The sequence below is a fragment of the Corvus cornix genome, chromosome 1 (genome assembly GCF_000738735.6).
Source record: "Corvus cornix cornix isolate S_Up_H32 chromosome 1, ASM73873v5, whole genome shotgun sequence".
In the NCBI taxonomy this organism is placed as follows: Eukaryota; Metazoa; Chordata; class Aves; order Passeriformes; family Corvidae; genus Corvus; species Corvus cornix.
This window is the reverse complement of record NC_046332.1, coordinates 110,102,214-110,124,214: the sequence shown is the minus strand read 5'-3', so window position 1 is coordinate 110,124,214 and position 22,001 is coordinate 110,102,214. Positions and strand designations below refer to the sequence as shown.

The 22,001-nt window shown below is 44.4% G+C and overlaps 1 protein-coding gene and 1 long non-coding RNA gene across 2 annotated transcripts in view; one reads left to right on the top strand and one right to left on the bottom strand.

The window, feature by feature from the left end:
- The window catches only part of LOC120410031, a 32,593-nt gene extending 28,476 nt beyond the window's left edge, over positions 1–4,117 (top strand). The window contains exon 3 of the long non-coding RNA XR_005601954.1: positions 902–4,117. This is a non-coding gene — a long non-coding RNA (uncharacterized LOC120410031). The remainder of the gene's footprint in view (positions 1–901) is intronic.
- TSPAN7 (tetraspanin 7) overlaps positions 3,688–22,001 on the bottom strand; it is an 84,283-nt gene continuing 65,969 nt past the window's right edge. Inside the window, exons 2-8 of the mRNA XM_039552187.1 lie at positions 21,756–21,944; positions 19,522–19,596; positions 17,933–18,028; positions 16,004–16,159; positions 11,764–11,847; positions 5,152–5,224; positions 3,688–4,816 (exon numbers count right to left, since the gene is read on the bottom strand). Of these exons, the coding sequence (XP_039408121.1) occupies positions 5,156–5,224; positions 11,764–11,847; positions 16,004–16,159; positions 17,933–18,028; positions 19,522–19,596; positions 21,756–21,944 (669 nt within the window). The 3' untranslated portion in view covers positions 3,688–4,816; positions 5,152–5,155. The remainder of the gene's footprint in view (positions 4,817–5,151; positions 5,225–11,763; positions 11,848–16,003; positions 16,160–17,932; positions 18,029–19,521; positions 19,597–21,755; positions 21,945–22,001) is intronic.

Sequence of the window (22,001 nt, the reverse complement as noted above, 5' to 3'; positions counted from 1 at the left end):
TTAAAAAATATTAATGTTTTTTAACATTGAATGATGGTTGAATGATCTCCATTTTAAGAACAGACAGGGCTTTCAGAAATTACTTTTCTCACTGCCCTGAGAGGTTTTGAGAGGGCTGGATTAACAAAAAATTGGTCGTTTGGCACTTTTTGAAAGCATTCTGGGAATACCTCCAGGGGTTGCCTGGAATCTACTGCTTCTGCAAGTCTTGGCCAAGTATGGTGAATAAAAAATAGCATTCAGGTGATTTAGTAGTTGCTTTGGGAAGGTTTGGAGTTGCACTGTTGCATAGTGCACCGGGGATAGAATCACAGAATTACAGAATTATTTGGCTTGGAAGAGACCTTAAAGATCATCTTGTTCCAACCCCCCCTACCATGGGCAGGGACACCTTCCCCTTGGATGAGGCTGCAGAGTGCCCCAGCCAACCTGGCCTGGATGTTTTGTGTCTGTAATGTACGCTCCCCAGTTATTGATTACACAGGAGGACCACAATCTAAAATAGGTCCTCGGTGTCACCTACAGACAGCTCCAGACACCAAAAATAACCACACTGCAGCTACCAGGGAGCAGAACAGACTCCAGAGTGTGAGGACTTGCTGCCTCAGCACAGCTTGCTTTTAATGAGCTTGCACATACCCAATATCTCCAGTCATGCTGGACAAAACTGAAATGACTTTTGAATAAAATGTTTCCCGGTTGCAACAGGAACAGGTGCAATGACAAGAAAAAGGCAAAAGCAACAGCTTTTTTTCATCAAAATCAGGCCAAGCTGGCAAGAACAGCTTGCAGAAAGCTGACCATACTTTACATGTTTGGAGGGCAAAACACTTTTACTTACGAAACAGAGAAGTGTCATTTCTTGTGTCAAATCATGAGGATTTTTATTTTTATGATACAGGTTCATACTGAAGCAGCCCTCACTCAGCTCTGGTAGAAGTCTGACATCCTGATCAATCCTTCCCCTCCAGCAGGATGTCAGGTATTTTATGCAAGGGTCTTGGCTGGCAGCAAATTAATTTCCTAGCCTTCAAATTATCTTCAACAGTAATGAGCCACTAAAGTCAAGGGAAGAGTCACAGAAGACAAAATCATCTTAGGGGCTGCACTGGGTCCTCCACCAGCCTGAACTCGTGTAAGCAAAGCCAGTCTCCTCTGCAGAGTTGCTCGCCCAAGGATGGCAGCAGCCAGCAAGGCCTCCACAGAGGTGCCATAGCTTGCTGACACCGTGGAGCATCACCTTCACAGCAACAGACTGTCCTCTTGGCAGGGCTCAGGGCTGTCCTCCTCAGCAGAAACAAGTCCTGGGACGCAGCTCAGGACAGGACACACATCAGCTAAGGCTGCTGGACCACCTTACAGCCAAACAAAGCTGGCAGCTCACTGGGACCGAAGCAAGGTGGTGCCCCTTCTTCTTCCTCCCGGAGTCCTGCTTCATCTGCTGGTGGATTCGGCAGTGCTGGGGTAACAGTTGGACTCATCTTAGAGGTCTTTACCCTCCTAAATGATTCTATGATGCCCCACTCTCCTCGACCCCCAGCCATGCCCCATTCCTCCCACCCCTGCTGGGACTCATCTGGTTGCCCCGTAATTTGCTTTGACTCCTAAACCTGCCCACCTCTCTTTGGCCCAGTTGGTTCAGTAATTGCATGGAACACAACGTGCTCATGGAGGGATCAGGCAGCCAGAGCCAGCCCGGCACAGCAGGAGCCCGATTCCTCTGCTGCTCATTCAGTTCATACCAGAGGGAGCAGAGGGACCTCAGCCCCTGAGGCAAAGACCCGTGGCAGCTCCACCTCTGGAAGGAAAATCCTGCGCATCTGTGCCCGGCTGACACTGACCCGTTCTCGGCAGCTCCGGCTTCGTTTCCTACTCAACTCCCCCACTTCTTCCTCCAGAGGGAGGAACGGAAGGGAGCGCGGGGATGCTCCACCCAGAGCAGGGGATGCTGCGGTGCCAGCCAGCGCAGCCTGTGTGGTCCCAGCCCGAGCCAGGGGGATTTCGGCAGGGAAGCCCCTGGCAGTTCCTTCACCAGCCGGATCCTCTTCAGGGAAGCTGCCAAGAGCCCAATTAACACACCTACCCCATAAAAGCAGGAGTGGTGCTGCGCTGAGGGAAACAGTCGACCACGCACTAAAGGGCTTTGCTGAATGGACTTGATTCAGCGCTTACGCCTTAAAGCTGAGCACATGCCTTACTGAATGGGGACAGGCACGTTTGGGGGCCTGCTGACCTGTCACCCAACATCAGCATCTTCAAAAGGAACAGATCTTGGCACAAACAGCTCTTTCTTTCAGGAAAATGAAAAGGGGGGGAAAAAAAAGAAAGAAAACCGAGGAGAGGCTGGGGCTTTTCCACTCCGGAGGGTCACTGGTGGCTCCTGAAGGAGGAGGCAGCAGCCTCACCCACCTCCCTCCCCTCCGTGGGGCAAGGGGAGACCTGCCCGGGAGTGAACAGGGGAAGGAAACTGGGGCAGCTGGTGGGCCAGTTCTCTCTGGTATGGAAAAACATCGCTCTGTGAACATCCTGTGCCTACAGGAGAAAGGCATCGCTCCAGCATCGCGTAGCCCCAGCAACCGAGCAAGCGGCTGTGACTGTTCTTAAGCCCTCAGAAGAGACTGCAAATGTGAATGCTGTGGCCTGCCCAGTGGCTTTGTCCTCAGCACAGTCCTGCTTGGCTGCCCAGCATAGATGCAGGACCTGTCTTGGCATCTCCACCTTTAAAGATGTCACTCCCTCACGGCTGATATTTTACTGAGGGCAGGTTTAAATTTGGGGACCAAATTCCTCTTCTATTTGCAAAGCTCTTTTTCTCTTTCCTGCTCTGGAAGTGCTCTCTGAATAAAGCCGAAGAGGATGCTACGGGGATTTTTAAGACATGCTGGCACCTTTTTGCCCGTGTGGCTGTGAACCCTTTTAGAGCAGTGCGTGGGAGTGCACTGACCACACCAGCACCAGCCAGAGGTTCACCAGGACCTGATGCTGGAGGCACCAGGCAGGGCAGCCCCTCCTGGGCAGGGGGTTGCAGTAACTGGGTAGGTGGCACTGATGGATGGACAGACAGACAGAGGAAGGACTGGGACTCCAGCAGCTGCATGGGCGGTGGGGACACAGGTGCTGCACAGCTCCTCCTCAACAGAAGGGTCCAGGACTTCTCTCCTCTCAGTCAACACTGCCAAGCTAAGGGCTTGGCCCAAAATTCGCAGGTTTAAACCAGTTTTTCTGTCAGATCTGTGACATTTCACTTATTCAAGTGAGAAAGAGATGAGTGTCTGCCTTTGCACGAGCCAACCCTCAACCCCAAAGCTCTCTTCTCCCCTTTCTCACCAAAATCAAGAGAGAAATGCTTAATGCCAAAATCACTCACAGCACTAAGGATGGGATAATTAAACACTGCCGATTTTTAACAGTAACAAGAAGAAAAATTGCAAAGCAGAGGGTATGTATTTGTCACGTGGTGAAACCAGCTGTGGAAGGTTTTTCTTGGAGTTTTGAAACAATTCCAGCTCTTTCTCTTCTTTTTTTTTTCTTCTTTCCCAGTGTAGTAACATTTTTCTGTCACAACCACATTAGTTAAAAAATGCGTAAAGACATGTCATACCAGGCTGTGTGCAGGTGTCTCACTTTCACTTTCCTCCCTCCCAAAAAAAGTTTTCTTATAACTAAAGAATGAGAAGGAAGCAGCTAGAAATCTGTAATGGTTCCATTTATTAATACGTATATCACAAATACTCACAATATCAATGCATTCTCGTTGGCATGCTAGACAGAGGCATTATTAAAAAAGTCCTATTTTTTTTTTAAAAAGGTTTTAAACTTTTGCTTTCCCCCAAAAATATTTCATATGCCTGGTTTTTTTTGTGATTTTTTTTTTTTTTTTGTGTCTGTGTCTTTATTTCGATTTGATTCAACAATGTATTTGGTGGCTGCAACCTCAATGCAAAAAGAAAGGAAAAGAAGAAAGAACAGGAAAAAAGTATGAAGGCCGCAGTACAGCACAGTTCAATTAGTTCATAGCTACGCAATAAAAATAAAGAGAGCAAAAATTTCTGCCTTCACAGTAAGCAACAACACAGCTTAATAACAGTATTACACAGGATCAGGTTCCGAGGCAAAATGCACTAGACAAAGCCTACCGGGATACGCACTAGGCATACAACACTGAGTAAGAATCAAAGATGTAGAAGAACATCAGGAATAACAGTTCCCTTCAAGCACAACATTTTAACATCATTTTCAAGTATCTGTATGTTATGTTACTGATTCCTTTGTTTTTGGGGAAAGGGGGACAGGCGCAGGGAAGGGGGAAAGGATGGAAACCTTAGTAAAGCAATAAACAAAATGAGAAATTAAGATAAAACCAAAAGAATATATATTTCATATACCGGTTTATATGAATGTGTGCAACACTTATTAACCATGGTGAAAGGCTAATTACGCCCTCCAGTCACTACATGCACAGCCCGATCAATGCTGTTAATGAGTTACCTTTGTTAACTTACGATGCAACTACTGTGTGACCAAGAACATACAGGCGGTGCCTTCCTACGCCGAGCCGCGGGGGTGGGGTCTGGCTCTGGAGGCCGAGGGGACCCGGCCGCTCTCGGTGGCACCGTGGAACTTCACAGAATGGGACACTACGCATGGGACAGTTCGGGAGGTGGGGTGCGAGTGTGCGCGCACACGGGCTTGCTCGTGGGGGTGTGCGTGCGTGCGTGCGAGAGACAGTGTGTGCTAGAACATTCATGTCAGTCTTTCTCCAATTCTGCAGCTCCTGGTCTTCACACAGGCTCTGGACTTCACACTTCTTGAAAGACTGGAGAGAGGGGAGGATGGAAAAAAAAAAAAAAAAAGAGAGCCAACAAGTGGGTTGCTTTGATTGCTAACAGTATTCACAACACGTGTTCTGTTCTCTCTTTTCGTGAAAAGTGAAAGGACAAAAATCAGCACTGCGTTTGCCTCCCCCCCCCCCCCCCCCCCCCCCCAATATTGGGATGAAAGTCCCAAAGCAAAGAAGCCCACGGAAAGGCTTAATTCTCAATGAACATGCTCAGAATGTAAAACTTGCTCTCTGTCTTCAGCAGAAGCAGCGCAGCCACGACATACCAAGGCTTTTGTAGCTTTACCACCTGGAAAACGGGAAAAGCTCACCTTGTTACACCATCTCGTACTGGTTAGCAGTAATAAACCGGGACAGACAGCATGCCAGCAGCATCCCGATCAACTGTTCCAGACAAGAGAGAGACAGAACAGAATTTCAGTTAAATTACATCAGTGCAAAGCATTCGTAAACAAGGATTTCTTGTTCTGGAGTTATTATGCACACTGTATTTATGCCCTATTTTAATGACCGCTCTAATCAAAAAAACAGCATTAAAATCTCTCATCTTTCTTTGTCAGATCTTCCTCTTGATTTTTATCATTTATTTGACAGGCAGCATGACTTTTTGGTATTTTTCAATCCCATTGTCAATGCCTGGCCAAGCCAGATGTGGATGAATAAACTGCTGGGGGTATCAGCATGTTACAGGCTGTGTTTCATTCGCAAGCTCCACCTGGGTCCCTCACCAACACCCATCAGCCCTGAGAGCTGGTGCCTTTAACTTCTTTATCACTGTGCCAGGGAAAAGCTTCCTGGTGTCCCAGAGTGGTTATGCTTCCTCTACAAGCGATGCAGCACTGTAGAAATGAGTGCGATAAATCTGGAAATAAATTTTAAAAAAGTCATTCACTATTCCCTTGGCTGTCACTCAGATTATTGAAAACAGATCCCAGGCTTCTGCTCGTCAATAAGCACTCAGTCTTTTCAATGTTTTGTCTACTGCAGTTTCTTAGTGCTTCCTGTGTGTGCCAACAGTGTTAATATGCTGTAAATAATTCAAACTTGCTTTTCTCATTGGGGTTGGTCAATTAATTAACTCCTGAGCATATCCAGACTGTTACAGCTCATCCCTGGCTAAGGAGATGAGGCCATAAGGTTGTGTCTGGTGATGGACAAGGCTTCCCTGGACCTGGCTCCCAGCACGGGCTGTCACTGTGCCTCTGGCTGAGCCCACACACACCATCTCTGCCTGTCTCCTGCTGCTGCGGGCAGAACACATGGCGAGGGGGATCACAACCTTTTGGCAGCAGCAGAGTCTCCTCAGAGCCTGCAGAGTGCGCCCAGGTATGACTGGCTGGCTGCTCATCCAAACTGGCTCCTCCTATTTCATTCCTTGGGATTGTGTGGCCCTTCCCCTAGACCAGGCAGTGCTCCCTGTTACCACAATCATCATCAAAATACACATCCTGTGTACCAGGCAACTGCTTGATTTGGGCAAGCCCAGAGCAAGGCCAAGCCAGGGTAACTCAAATTTGGATAAACTGTTTCCTGCCTCTGAGATGTCACAGTCCTTGTCAGGCCACATTTCTTTCGCCAGAAATTTGCTCCTTATCCTGTTTCAGTGTCCACCAGAGCTGTTTGGAGAATTTCAAAAGGGCACAGAGTCACATTTAAAAGCAGACTGAACCCTCCTGTTCCCGACATGCACCCCTGATTTTGGCATCAAGGATGACACTGCCTTGGTTATAACTAGACGTGGGGCACAGGTACCACGTCCTGAGCAGCCTCCAATAAAAACCAAAGGGTCCAGGGGCTGTTTTCAGTTGCCAAAAGAGATGTGGGTGCTGAACACCCTCCTCTGAAAATTTCACTTGATACCAAGAAGACATTTTAGCCATATTGTTGCCTTTTCTACTCAACTTCTCTAGGCAGGTGTTAAGGCAGGAAATGGACCAGCAACAATGAGGATGCCAGCATTGTCTAGCTGGGCTTTGGATTCCATGCTTAAATACTCCTGTCCCTGATTTAATGATGATTTAATCAGTTGCTGAAGATGTTGCTGAAAACCAACCACATGCTACAGGTTACATGACACTCCTGCAGCTGACTGATGCACTGTTTCTTTAGCTCAGTTCAATTTTGGAGAACGAGATTTCTGTTTTGGACAGTGGTATGTACTTCTCCATGCTCTTGACAGGCCAAACAGAGTGAGTGCCTCTGGGTGGCCCTGTCCCACCTCCTCACTGTCGCTTTGCTGTGCTTGTGGTGACTCCCAGTCTTTCCTCACCTTCCTTGGCTGGGCTCAGAAGTTACTTCTCTGCCTTACTGCATTTTTCACTAAGATGAACTTCACACTGTATTTCATCCAAATTCTTTTCCCTGACCAAATTCCAGTCCAGACCCTAATAAATTCCTCTCTCATCCTAAAATGGCCAAGAATATAAGTACATTGAAGTTGTTTGTTTATTTTTCCCCATCACAAGCACCCAGATTATGGCCACTGTTCTTCTCAACCACAATCTGCTGCTTCTATCAGGTTCACAAGGGGAAAGATGCTGTAGTCTGTACAAATAGGAAGCCACAGGCTTTTCTTTCCCCATTCAGCTGGAGCAGACCTCCCTTGCTACCTTCAATTAGGGATTCTTCTGTCCTGGGCAGCCTGCAACTCTAAGAATCAGTGTGTCTGAATTTTGTGGCATCTGCAGGCATGTAACAATGTTTTGTTTTACTCAACTCACTCCTAAGACAAATGGCAGATTACTCATGAATGTATCCTTATGATCTTTGGCCCACTTAGTGATTCTTGGCTCTGATCTTAGGCTGGTTTAGGCATTTAAGTGGTTATAGTGACCTAATATTTAACTTTGTACTTCAAAAACAATGGCATGCATATCAAGCCCTTACATACACATTTTATTCAGCATTTCTAAGTATTACCAGGACATAGCAGAACTGTAATAACTATTCTAGAAATACTTTGAACGCATATAAAAACATGTGGTTTTTTCGATGTGTGGACTTCCACATTTAACCACGAGAGCACTGTGCCTCCTGGAGCCAAGAAGAGGCAATATTGTACTGAGTTGCTGAAGTTTCTTCATGGTGCTCTTTCATTACAGGCATAACTACAGCCCTCTGCATTTAAGTCAGGCTGGAGGCTCCCAGATTGTGCAGCACAAATGAGCACTCTCCACCCTGCCTTGCTCTCTGCATTTGTTCCATCACTTGCCTCCTCTGCTCTTCAGGCAGGAGGAAGCCCCTTATCCTATTGTGCACCAGGTTCCCGCAGCTCCTTTGAAAGACCAGAAGAATTGGCATTAAAGGATTCCCACAAAGAAACTGCTGCTGGGAGCTGCATTCATTTCCCTGTGCCCCCATTGCCTCTCAAATGCCCCATCTCAACTTTTATCCACTTATCCATTTATTTTATTTTACTGTCTTGATTTTTGAGTGCTAAATGCCAGACTTGGTTCTGCATTTGTGTTCTCTCTCACTTTTTTCTTTTCTCCCCTTTTTTCCTAAGATTATCTTGGTCTTCTGAGCTATTTTATGGAAAGAATAGAGTTTTCCATACCCTGGTGTTGCAAGAGGAGGCTTGAAAATGCTGACAAATTCTTTGGTTTAGACAACTGGGAAACCCACGCCCCTCAGGTGTGTCTCCTATACTACCATCCTGTTGGCCACAGCTCATTCCAGCAAGCAGAATACAGTAAATTTCTTCATCTCTCCATGGTTTCTAGGAGTAATCTCAGGCACATCTTAGTTCTGACCGCTGAAAACCACCCACAGCAATTTCCTAGCAGTCTTATCCCTACTGTACACGTAATAGCTGGCTTTTTAATACAGTTATTCTGTAGGAGTTACCACTGACTGGAAGCTGTTCTAAATGACATATTTGTCACACCTTATTGTACTGAAGAGAAAGAAAATGAATTGCAATTTGAATTTCTATTTTATTTTGGGTCTTGGTGTCATCACCATTTTTCATTCTTTAGGAGAATTTCTATAAATAGAAATGTGTTGAAGTAACTTGGAATTCATCAGCACATCAGGTAAGCTACAGCTGGGGGGGTGGTTTCCATTCATCAGGAATAATTTTTTAGCTCAATACCTTCCCATATTCTCAAAATGCAAATCTCCAAGCATGTAGGTTCTCTGGCTCTATTTTAGAAGAGAGAATTTTCTATGCCACATGTCACTTACTTGAGTCAGCCTCCTGTGCCATGGTGTGCCTCTGTCACAGGGCCTACCTTCACACTGAATCCATGCTGCTCAGTCTTTAGAAACAATCCGGTCTTAGACCAGATTTCAAGTCACATACTGGATCTTGATGTGGATCCCACTCCCTAACCCCTGAGCAAGTCCCAGCCTGCCTGCCTGTGCTCAGGGAGGAGTTGTAGCAGACAAGGTGGGTGATGTCTGCACCAGAACTGCGTCCACGTTCAGGCAGAGCCACTCACATTAATGCTGACAGTAAAGAGGGCAGGTGGATGTTTCACAGTAGAGAGGGTCCATGGCTGCCTGGGAATGTATCTTGGAATGATGGGAACTGTATATGCCCAACAACTTGTTTGGAGCATGTGGAGAGCACCTGATTTCCAGTCCTTGAGCACAAAGGGAATAATGTGGCCTTAACACTGCACTGAGTCTCCCCTACTCACAATCTATAAACCCCTCCAGTGTCTCTTGCATTCCTTAAGCCAATGCCTGCACTGTATTTTTTTCTAGGCACAGCTCTCCATCATCTATGCAGTTGCATAGTTTTATTCTCTGTTGGGTACAACACAGCAAGCATTTCTCTGCTCTGAAGAGCACCTGCTAAACTGAAATTATTCCAGCTGGAAGTCACCATTGGCATCCAAGTCCAAAACCAATCAAAATTTATTTTATTGATATTATTTCAAACCCGAGAAGGAGAGCAGACAAGGTCAGCAAAACAGTGTTTTTTATAAAAACTCTTGACTTTGATGGGGAGGTCTGTGCCAGGCCTGTAAGATTTGCAGTGCCATTACATCAACCTTCCCTATTTCTGGGTATCAGCACATTCCCTGTGCTACTCAACACCTAACAAATCATGTGAAGGAAAGGCCCTTGAGCATGCTTTACTGTAGAAGAGCAACATGATTTAATTTGTCTTTTATTTAGATTAAACCTCTCAATAGGAACAGCGAAAACTCGCCTACAGCTGGAGCCCTGCCTGGCATTACTGCCAGCCACGCTAACCTGAAATCAATTTGTAAACACTGCCCCTAATTGGGCCCAGAAAAACAGATTAAGCAGTAAATTACAACTGGCCACCTATTCTTCACAGCCTGGGAGAGCTGCATTTTTCTCCTCTGCAGCCTTTCTCTTCTCCTTTTGACGTGTTTGCTAAAACCCCAGGCAGCTGGGTATGTCCTCACAGTGCCAGACCCCAGTGCCTGTGCTGGAGAGTGACATCCCCACCTGGCAGCAGGGCTCATGGTGCCACCAGCTGGGTGAGATGCCAACACCACATCAAAACACATCTCATTTTTCCCTCAGTCACAGGGACAAAGTGCCTTGCAGCCTGTGCTGCCTGCAGCCTGCCATGAAACACCCATTAAAGGCTTTCAGGCAGTGTTGGTCCTGACTTTTTCCCCCAGCAGCATATTTTACAATTCTATTCATCTCATTTTTCCCTTGGATAGCTTTACACAAGGCATTTTAAAAGATGCTTTACAGCCTTCTGGATATCTAGAACCCAAACTGAAACCCAGCTTGGAGTCCTATAGCAGTAATCAAGCCATTATCAAGGCTGGAGAAGAGTATCAATGCTGTAATCGTTCAACACGAGCTAAAATAGCCTATTAACAAAAAAACCTGACCTCCCCTCGTTCATGCAAGAACAATTCCCAATTGTTTACCTTTTCTGGATCCCAAAAACCCAACATGCAGGCACGTGCTCTGGACAGCTGGTGTTGTGATGAACCAACATTTCCACCCACATGAAACTGGTTGGCAGCCCAAACCACAGGCTCCTCACATCCAACACCTTGGCTACAAGGCATCAGGCTTCCAGATATGCCCAAGGCAGGGCAGTCTGCCAGTCTGAGCCCAGACAATTTTAGGGCTCCTGCAGGTTGTGCATATGTTGATGGAGAGGATGTGGGGGGCCGGCCATTTTCCACACGGCTTGGGGACAGTTTTGAATTGTCCGTATTTCCCTCTCATTTGTGCATGTTTCCAGTAGAGTCCTTGCTGTCACACATGAAGTGACTGGTATAAAGGAGCATCTTGCTGAAAGATGGAGGTGTTTTCCTTCCCCTTCTTGATCAGAGCAATCTGACCAGGCCTATTCTTTCCCCTGTTCCTGTCTACATAAAGGCAGCTTGAATATCATGGAGCAGAAAACTCCTTCTTAGCTCTCCTCTTGCTGCTCTTGTGCCACACTCCTTTTGGTGCAGACAAGGAGTTGGTTTAATAATCTGATTTTGGTAGACTTAACATTTCTCAGTGTTCAGAATTAAAGGGAAAATAAATAAAATTGGTCACAAAGTGTCCCTTCCAGGCTCCAGGTCCAGGATGGGGAGGCCTGAAGGTGCAGTTGTTTCAATTCTTGAGTCCTCTAAGAACAAATAAGAGTACTTAGAAGATAGAAGCCTACCCAAACAATGGATAAGCTATTTGTCTTCTTAGCTGTTTATGCTCCATTTAAGCCAATGTTTTATTGGGTTAACCTCTGTTTGACCCAGTGGAGGGACAAGTTGTTTTCCTTGAGCTAGTCATTAGCTCAACCGTAACTGATATTCCCAAGGAGAAACTTCATTTAAGTTGAAAAAAGAAAATCAATGAACACATGACCTCAGGACTAATGAGCATGCTGAGTTCAGTCTCTTTCCATAATTCTTCCTTCCTTGAAGTTCAGGTAAAGAAAAAGAGGGGAAAAGAGAAGGGGGGAAGGGGAGTGTTTATGCACTTACCTGTGAGAATGCAATCCCAAAAGCCACTCCAGCTATGATTCCCATATTTGTCTCCATAAAACTGGTCACCAAGTCATAGCAGCCCTAGAAAACAAACATCATTCCTTGTACTGACCTTCCCTGCTATGAATGCATACATAGAAATTTCTCATTTAGAATGAACTCTGGCTAGACAATATTTCTGCTGTAATTTCCAACAATGTCACCTTTTTTTTTTAAATAGCAATTCTGTGTGAATGATGTGGAGTGGTGGCAAAACCAGTTCCTTTTAGAAACAAATGCATTTCATTACTTTTAAAAGCTAAATGTGATGTTGCATTCATTTTTATGTCTCTTTTTAAATAAAGTCAGTTAAAAAACAATATAGTTTTGACCTGAAACCAAACTAGTAACAATACACCAATGTTATAATACAATACAGATGTCAAAAATGAATAAATGATGGTGATTTCCTAATACTCCAGATATTTAATAAAGTGTCCCTTGAGGCATTCTGCTTGCCTTTACCCATCAAAGGACACCAGGCAGCATGTAACTTTAAACCATGTAACAAAGTTATCAAGGGTTTTGTATGAATTTTCTTGGTTCATTTGCCCTTGGACATAAAATTCCCTGTCCTGCTCCCCAAACTGAGTTTCCTCTCTGCTGACTTGCTTCCTCAGGCCTCAATTCACAACCCAGACTTGGGCCAGAGGCTTCATCTACAATATCTGCCCTTCTCTTGGATAGACTTTTTGAAGCTTCCCCCTCAGTACAATAATGTTTGCCAAGTTTCTCCTCTCATCTATTTGACCCCTCAAAAATGCATTTGAAATTATCTTTCCTAGTTTGTGGTGCCTAAATTAATCTAAACAAGTGACTTGATATGTGAAGAAAGAAAAAAAGATGGCATCTATTTTTTCTTTCATTATTAACCCCTCTGTCCCCACAATCCAAAGTCACTGCTCAGCCCCTTTTGCCACCTTCCTCAAATGACCAACACTCTGGCTTAAGTCCAGTCCTGAGGAATTTTATACATTATAACTTTATCCACTTTATCAGAAGCTGGAACTCAGAAATAACAGTGAGTTGCCTTTCCCAGTTTGGACTCCTGTCCCATAAGAGAGAAGGGTCTCCACATTTCACCTACATCCACACACCCCTCATTCTGCAAGCACTGTAGGAACTCTTCATGACCTCAGAGCATCAGCTGCTTGTAAAAAATAGCAGCAAGAAGGACAAACAGTGTCCTTTATTAGAGACAGGCAATTCATGAAATAAATTGTACCATTTCTTTTACTTCTTTTATAACATCAGAAGACATTTAATCCTGAGGGTAATGAAGTGCTGAACTTACTAGTAGCTGAGGACCAGCACAGCTGTGATTCATTTCAGAAATGTTTAAGTGTACACATTGACCTTAACTATGTTTTACCACAGTGTACAGTAAGTCTGCTTCAAGCTTGCTTATTTAACCCATCAAGCAACTATAGTTTGCGCGTCTTAAGTGTTATGCAATGAGATTGGATTTCTCAAGCAGTATTTTCATTCTGTCTGACATGGTTTAATGCTCTCCCTGATCTTCTGAAATCTATTCTGCTGAAGAGCCTTCAAGAGATGCAACACCGAAGCACGGTGGTAATTGGAGGGAGATCAAGATCTTGTCAACAAAACATGCAGTGGGAGAGTTTTGATCACTCTCCTCACTTGAAGACTGTTTTCCCAAGCACAATAATCTGTTTACTGAAGTACATTGTTTACATATGGCTTAATTGCTCAATCCTAACTGTGCATGGACAGCACGAGCTGCATTACAGGACAGAAGTGTGTGAAGCACTGTGTGAGCACCTCTGGGTGCTGATCCAGAGATCCAGAGCACAGAAGGGACAGTTTCCAAGGATCTGATCTTTCTTGACTCCATGCATCTGTTCCTTTCTTAAGATTTTAGAGAGAAATAGTTCTTGAGGTTTCTTGGTAAAGAACTGTGATTAAAAGCACTAGATGAACATTAATTAGCTAATTCTAATGACAGTTCTTAAAGTTAGGTATTAGTGCCATCTGAGATGAAGAAACAGAGAGCCTAAATAATTAACCCAAGGTCACTAAGCAAGTTAGGGTCAGAATTGGCAAAGAAAATCCAGGAATGCTGTCTTTTAGTCCTGTAATTATATAATTAGTTAAATCCTCTTTGGTTAATTCATTATTAGTCCTCAGAAACTGCTAGTAATTTGATTAGCTCATAGAGAACTCGTCTTACTGATAGTTTTGAAAGATCCACCAAAAGATGTAATCCAAATATACTTGTCCACAGGCATGGAGAGAAGGGTCTTCCACAACACAGGCAATACATATTTTCGTTTTTCTCCGACACATAGAGAGCAAAGGGCCTGTTTCCAAGATGAGCAAGGGGCGTGGGTCAGAGGCAAGGATGTTTGCTACCTGTCTGAAGTGAATGGATAGGGCCAAACAACATTTCCTCCTGCTTGCTTTTTATTCCCATGTGCCTTTCAGAAGCATCTCACTTTGCTCAAATGTCTGGGACAACTCCAAGATCTCACAACTGCTGAACAGAAATCTGCAACTTTTGGTTACCAATGGCTGTCAGAAAATGAGACAAAACCATATGAACTTCCAAACATCCAAATTTCCTCTAGGTAATTAAATCAAGTAATTACTTCAACTGTTTCCTGAGGAATCAGCAGTCCTTTTCTGTCAGGTGATTTGTGCATTTGACAGGAAAGCAAGGAGCAAGAACGGCTGGAAGTGTGTTACTAGCCCTGGACTAGTACACACCCATCCCTCAGTCGGTTCCTACTATTCAGCAGGCATCCTGTGTCGTGAGGAGCTCAAAAGTGGACAGGGATTTCTCTGTGCACACAGAGCAAGCCTGGCACTTGGGGGAAACACCAGATTGGTGCTGGGAATGCAAATAGTACCTAAATGGTTACACAGCCAGGAAAGGTTCAGAGTGTGTGACTGTCCCGAACTGCAAAGGTGGGACCTGCTGCTGGAACAGCAGTCACACCAGCAATCTTTCCTGCTGGGAAGAGGGGCAGAAGCAGGGCCTCAGGGTGGGCTGCCCAGGAGGCAGCCTGCTGCACTGGGTGCTGGCTGTACTGCACATGCCCTAGATCCGCCCTGCCCTGCCTCTCCCCTTCCTTCCACTTCTACAAAAACATCAAGTTAGTACAAATTCACAATGAGCAGATGAACAGAGTGGCTCATCCTCTGTACTCATGCAAGGTTACTCTGCTGGTGGTGAGTGTGAGTTACTCAACCAGTGGACACCACCAACATTCCACATGTCTGCAACAAGTGGCTCCCATTAAAACATTGCAAAAAAAAAGAAAGGCTTAGTGGAAAATAATCCTCTAGTATCCCTTTTACAATACATGCCAGAAAATGTTGTCTACTTGACTGGTTTTCAAAGATGTTTCAGGCTGTGCTCAGCCACCAGTCCAACCTTCTGAGCCACAGGTGACTGAGGTGAAAAAGACAGGAACAGAAGAGACAGAGGCATTTCCATCACTTTCCTGCTTACTCAGGACTTCTATTTATTTTTAAATAGATCTCTGAAAATAAAAACAGAAAAGAAAATAATCCTTAAATCTGACTAAGCTATGCTGTAACTTAGAATGGTGATTTGGCCACAGTATCATTCCTTGTACCAATAAACTGTTCCCTCTCTTACAAATCTCAAGTGAGAAAGAAAGAATTGATGATGCACTAGCACTTGAAACAATAACCTGAGTTGCACTTATTCAGCACAGTGTCTAATGCACAGATGCTGCATTATTTTCTCTTTATTCTTCCCTTTCTTAGTGTTTTCTGTCTTTTTAGTCTCCAGTTGTTCATTTTCTTCCTTTTCTCCCAACTTTCCTTCTCAACCGTATCTCTGTCTTCCCAACCTGCTCCTTCAGGCGACCCCAGGGAAAGGGTCACTTTGGCCGTGCTGTGCTTGCAGCCCAACATATTCAAAGATTTTAACTCACAATAAATGTACCCAAACAACCACAACATTTGCTGTCAATCACCTGTGCTTTCTCAGAACTGCTGCAACTCAGACTGGGTTTTGAGAAAGGCCAGCTTAAAGAGTATGAAGCAAGTGCAGGACCAAGCCCATCCTTACCACCACTCCAGCCTTATTTGCACATTATCAACCAACCATTTGAAATGAAACGCAACTGCAAGCAGCCATACACCCCACTGGCTGGGATGCTGGATGGTGTCACAACTGCCTCTGGCACAATGTTACTGGTACCTTCTGGTTTACTTTAGTGGCAGCCACGGTCATGTTGCGCAGATCCTGAGTGTTACAGTCACTGGAGTTCATGCAACAGCTTGTAGGGATGCCGTGCTTGAAGAAGTAAGGGCTGGTGCTCCAGTTGGTGTAGCTCTGAATGCCACAGCAGCTCAGCTAGGAGGGATAAGAAGCAGGTTTAAAACACACAAACAAACAAAACAGAATTAAAACTAGTACAGAATCATCATGGGCCACTTTATAAGCTTATAATCAAAATAAAGACAGGGCATCTCAAGTTTGGAAAAGCAGATACCACCCCTGCCCCATTAATTATGAAAGTATCAGGGATGTAATTTACAGAATATGGGAGCAGATGACCTGCTAAAAAGAGGGTATTTTATGATCAGAACTATTATTTGTAACATTTGACAAAGGTTCAGCCACAAACCCATCTTTTTTAGTTGAGGGTCTGTTGGATTTTTTGTTTTCTTTACTTATTTGTTTGATTAAAGATGACTCTAAATTCAAGACCTCAAAGCATTACACAGAATTACGTGTAACACATACAGATTCAAACTAGTACAAATCAATAAGGTGAAGCCTCTCTAACTTGCCAAAATAATTTCTAGGACAATTCACTGAGCTTTGAATAGAAAGAGACCATATGTTCACAGGGTGTATCTAGGAATTCAGCTAGAAAACCCTAAATTGGGAAGGATGTTCTGATTTAGATTCTAAGCTAGAAGACAGAGACTCAAAAATATGGAGCATGTGCTGAATTTTCTGCATGGAAAGGGCTTATAAATGCAGTTCCTGTAAAAACAGAGCTATGAATGAAATGAACATTTTGCTACAACAGAAACACTGAAAAACGACTCAGATCTATTTAGATTGGTCAACTGCAAGAAAGCAGAAATTTAAAATACAGGTTAACATATGCAAACAGACAATCTGACAGCAGAATGTACTCAGTGTAGAGTGCTGCAGTAATCTGCTGGCCGGGAGAAACCTGGTTAAAAGTACAGTTTCAACCATGCTGTAGGGTCCAACATAACAGCTGTAGTTTCTAAAGGTCTAGAAGTCATCAATACAATTACACTGACATTTCAGCCATTCATCGAGTTACAATCATATGGAAAGCAAATTGGCTCACAGAATGTATTGCAAGCTGAAGGAATAGCTTCTTGCTATGGTACAGCTTCCAGTGGGAATTTAAATATGAATTTTATCGCTCTGTGCAGTAGTTGGTGGACTTGGTCTCTCATGGATGGCATCCCCAGCTGGTTTGGCCATGCTGTGGCATTTGCTGCTGCTCTGTGCCCTGCTGGAAGGCAAAGCAACCCCCCACTGCCCTGTTACCACCCCCCAAGGGTCAGAAAGGCTCTTCCACCAAGCTCCTACTCCATCCCTTCAGAACAGCTTTCACTGCCAACCTCAGCAGCACATTTTTCCACTCCATTTTCCTCTGGGGATAATACATCCAGTTTTACTCTTAACTCACTAGGTCTTCCTTGCCAGCCTCCCACTGTACTTGTGAAGAGAACTGCTGCAGTTTTTATCAGTGATACAGGATACAAGATTATGAAGCCCTGTCTCATCCAACTCAAATTTAAAATATTTCATAATCTTATTGGCAAATTTGCTTAGGAACAAGGTGTGTTCTTTAGGAATAGAACTGCCCCCTAAACCTTATTCAAGATCTGGGACCAACAATGAGCCAGTGGGACAGGCCCTGCCTTTATCAGACAGCTTTTTCACTAAAACTTAGGCATCTTGGGCAAGCATTTAATCTGAAATACTTTTCCTTTAGACCAGTTTTGCCAGCTTCTAATTTTACTTGCAAAATACAGCTTTCAGATTGAGCCATCCAAACTTTGTGTTCTGGGATCAAATCTGAATGTGTGCTTTCTCTGTTGACTAATTTTTGGTATCCAGTTTGAGACTTACACTTTCCTGTACGTTATCCACTGCATGGCTCCGCTCATCATTTTTGTTGTAATTCTGGATTGCTTCAGTGTATGTCCTAAGGAAAGTGTCCTTGATCTGTGAGGGTGAGGAAAAAAACCAGCCTAGGTGAACAACAAGAAGCACAGCATCTGAAGCACTTTTTGCAGGAAGCAAATGCTAACCAAATTTCCTAACAACACATGCAAACTAGCCCTTCTGAGTTGTTTTTAAGGGTATTGTTAGAGCTGGTAGAGCTCCCTTTTAACTGTCAGGAGTCATTCATGCCATTTCTCCAGTGGGGTCTACCAGATAACTGAGATAACCCCAGCAAACTAGCCACTTCAAAAAAATCCCATAAAATTACTTAACCTATCAGAAAGATATCATTTTATGCTTTTTCCCCCAAACACTTTGTTCCAGCACTAAGTCTGAAGGAGACTGTATGCTTCTCCCTACTCATGGATGCCAGGTGCAAGCCAAAGCTTGTGCAAACACCCTGGGGACACAAGCCAGTGGCACTACAGGAAGACATGAATCCCCTGACCAGGCATCCCCAGCACCAAAGGGATTTGGGTAAGGAACAAGAGGTCTTTCAGCTGGAAAATGTCAGGCACATCATTGGGAATGGCACTTGGACTGGGTGGGAAAGGGGCTGGGAAGCAGATGATGTGGGCAACCCGTGTGGCTGTGGCCTTCACAAGAGACTGCTTCTCCCGACAGGGAGCAGTCTGACATTGGGGCTGCAGGTTAGGTGGGATGAAATGGGAATCCTCAGCAGGTGGACAGGCACCTCAGGACCACATTAAAAACAATACACCACTTGCAAGGGTGAACACCAGAAAACTCCACAGCAATGGAAACATGTCAAAAGAGGAGACTTGAAAACCAGTTAATACAAAGAGACGAGACAAGCAGGGTCTCTGGGGTTGTTCTGGTTCAGCACCAGTGGCATGTAGGTCCATGGACTTAAGGCCAGAGATAGACCTGATTACAGTGGATAAAGCAGAAGTGCTACTACAGAGCTAGACCATCATGCTTTTTTAAAGCTTCTTCCTGTCCCAGTTTCCTAACTCACTCTACTTCTAATCTCTCCTTATTCTCAAGATAGAAATGAAATCCCATCCCACTCCCTCCCCAGCCCCCTCTTCTCCCCCGTCCCCCCCAAAAAAGAAAAAGATTTACAAAACAGCAAGTCTGGTCTGTTGCAGAAGTGGTCTCTGCCTAATATAAACCAGCACTTGCCTGGCTGAAAAAGCTGTGTTTAAGAAAAGCATTTAATCTATTTTGCAGCCCTCAGCATATGTAAAAGAATAAAGAAGATCTTACATGGTGGACACACAAAACCTGATAACTCCAGAGTAAATCATCAGGCAGCTGAAGGCAAGAGCTTTGGCTACATCCCTTCATTTGGAATGGCATCAGTTTTTAAGAGCTGTACAAGCTATTGTTGCACATCAGCCACATCCCTGGAGATGTGCTGGAGCTGCCGAGCTCAGCGCCCCGCACATTCTCCACGCTCCAGGGAACTTCTCAGCAGCTCCTGCCCAGGGAGGCACTGCCAGATGAAAACTCAGCACATTTCCACCTACCTCGTGGCGAAAGACAAACCCTGAAATGCCAGCCACTAGCTCAGCCAGGAACACCAGGGACAAGAACATGGCATACTGAAAAGGCAGGAGGCAAGAGAAGTCAGAGCATGATAGGCTTTTGTCTCAGCACAGATATTATTCCATAAAATGTAGCTTTCCCCTCTAGGCACCCTTCAAAGATGTTAAGAAACCAAAGGTCTTTTGGAGGAGATACACAGGTTATGACCTGAATGTAACACATGTGTTTATACAACTCACAACTGATACATATTGCTTAATTACAGGCTTTTCTGACATTTCTGTTCCCATGTTTCTTAGCATTCTTATATAAATTAAAACACACTCACATGCCAGAGATGAATCCAAGTCACTCAGGTTTTGATCTTGCAAAAAGGAATACAAACAGACCCTTCCTGTTTGTATGGTGCTCTGCTAAGCTGAATAGGCTTCCCTGGGTGTTTTGGTTTGTGTTTATCTATCTCACTGCCAGGTTGGGATTTGCTGCCTGATTCCTGAAGTTTCTCCAATGAATGAACTGAAACATTGCCTTCACTGGAAATATTCTCACAGTAACACTAGACATATGCTCCAAATACCTTGCTGAGCCAAGGCCCAAGTTTGGCTTTAGGTGCAGCATTTGGATCAGGAGCTAAATAAACCTTGAAAACAGTGCTTTCAGTGTAGGCACTCACCAACTATTAAAAATATATTTAAGCAGAAATAAAGACGGTAAAGAAAAAATGCAAAGTGGAATGGTAAAATTTGAAGTTGGGGCTTAATCTTTTGGAGGAAAAATTACCTTTTTACTCCACCTGCTAAGAAACAGTTAATCAAGAAAGGAAACCTTTTAAATTAAATTCACACCTAGCAGGATTTAGTGGAGAAAGGGAAATGTAGCTTCAATGAAAGGTTATTGGGGAAAGGAGGACAACAGTGAAGGCAGAACTAGAAAAAAAAATGTCCAATTAATGCAGCTGTCATATCACTGTCTGTTCAGGAGAGAAAAGAAGTTTAGAAATATTTCTTACATGTACAATAAAAATAAACCCACCTGCTTGGAACAGCACAAGCTATGTTAGTGACATAGCTTTAAGAAAGTTACATGACTTACGGAGCAACCAGCAGAGCCTGATTTCCTATGGATTTATATCATTGTTCACCTTTATCCCTTTCCCATCTGGACTGCAGTGACTCCAGCAAGCCTCTACACATGCCCCAGCAGCACATCACCAGCAAGGGACAGCAGTGAGGTACTTGCCAGCTGGCCACCAGCTGATGGAACTGCAGCTGCTGTCTCTGCCCTTCTCCTCCCTGCCACCATTTGAAGAAATTAACTCTCTTTAAGATGTCTTTTCTTTTTTAAAATGCAGTTTAAACTGGAGAAAAATCATCCCATCTCCTTAGAAAATCAGTCCCAAAATACTGTAGCAGGAGATGCGTTGTACTGTCAAGCCCTTTCTCACTACTTCAGTGCTTCACAAGTGCTATTTTCACCCTTCAAATTATTCCACATGCAGGATTTTGCTCCTAAATATGCCTGGAAACACAGTTTATCATGTAAGTTTTTTAAACCTGTGGTTATTTTGAATTTTAAGGTAGGCTGGAAAACTCAGAACAGAGAAACTCATATAGAGAGAGGTTAAAGTGGACTGGGGGACGACAGCTTTACCTCTGCTCAGTGCACCTTGAGCCCCTGATGCTTTTGAGATAAGGCCAAACATACTACCCAGTGCTCTGCTTCTTGGGTTGAATTGTTCTATCCTAGTGAATGTTAGGAGAAAAAGAAAGGCTGGTGTGCTTTTATGAGGTACCAACTATTCTTTCTGTAATTTCACATCAGGGTATTGAACTGACCTCTTAAAATACAGTTTGTGAGAGTTTCACATTTATGATGCTTTGGGCATCTTTAAGATTGTAAATATACTTATGATCTGGCCCACAGAAAAGCAGAATGATTGTAGGGCGACTCACAGAGCAATTCAGCAGCATTCCACCCTGCTCCAAACACTTGGGCCTGTGTGCCATGTGGTAGCAAAATTCAGTCATAGTCAATCAAAAACTGGATTTGTCAAAGGGGTTTTTTCCCCCCTTTGTCCAAAAGGCCCACATGTTGAACATACAGATTAATAAAATCTAACTTGTGTGCCTAAAAAGCTACATCAGCATCTCTCAGGTGGGGGGGTGGGAATCCCAGTTCACTGACGAAACCTTCTAAGGCACTTGGGTTTGCTCACCAGCTTCAGCATCCATGGGCTGCCACGACAAGTGGCAAAGCAGCCGAAGAGGCCGAAGACGATGATGGTGGTGCCCGTCCCGATGAGCACGTAGGGGGCATTGGTGGAGTTCTCAGCAATGAGGGAGATGTAGGTGCCGAGGGTGAGCTTGCCCCAGACGCCGACTGCGAGCAGGATAACGCCGGTGATCTGCAAAGCAAGGGGAGAGACGTGTCAGGAGCCACTGGGGAAGGCATCCAAAGGCAG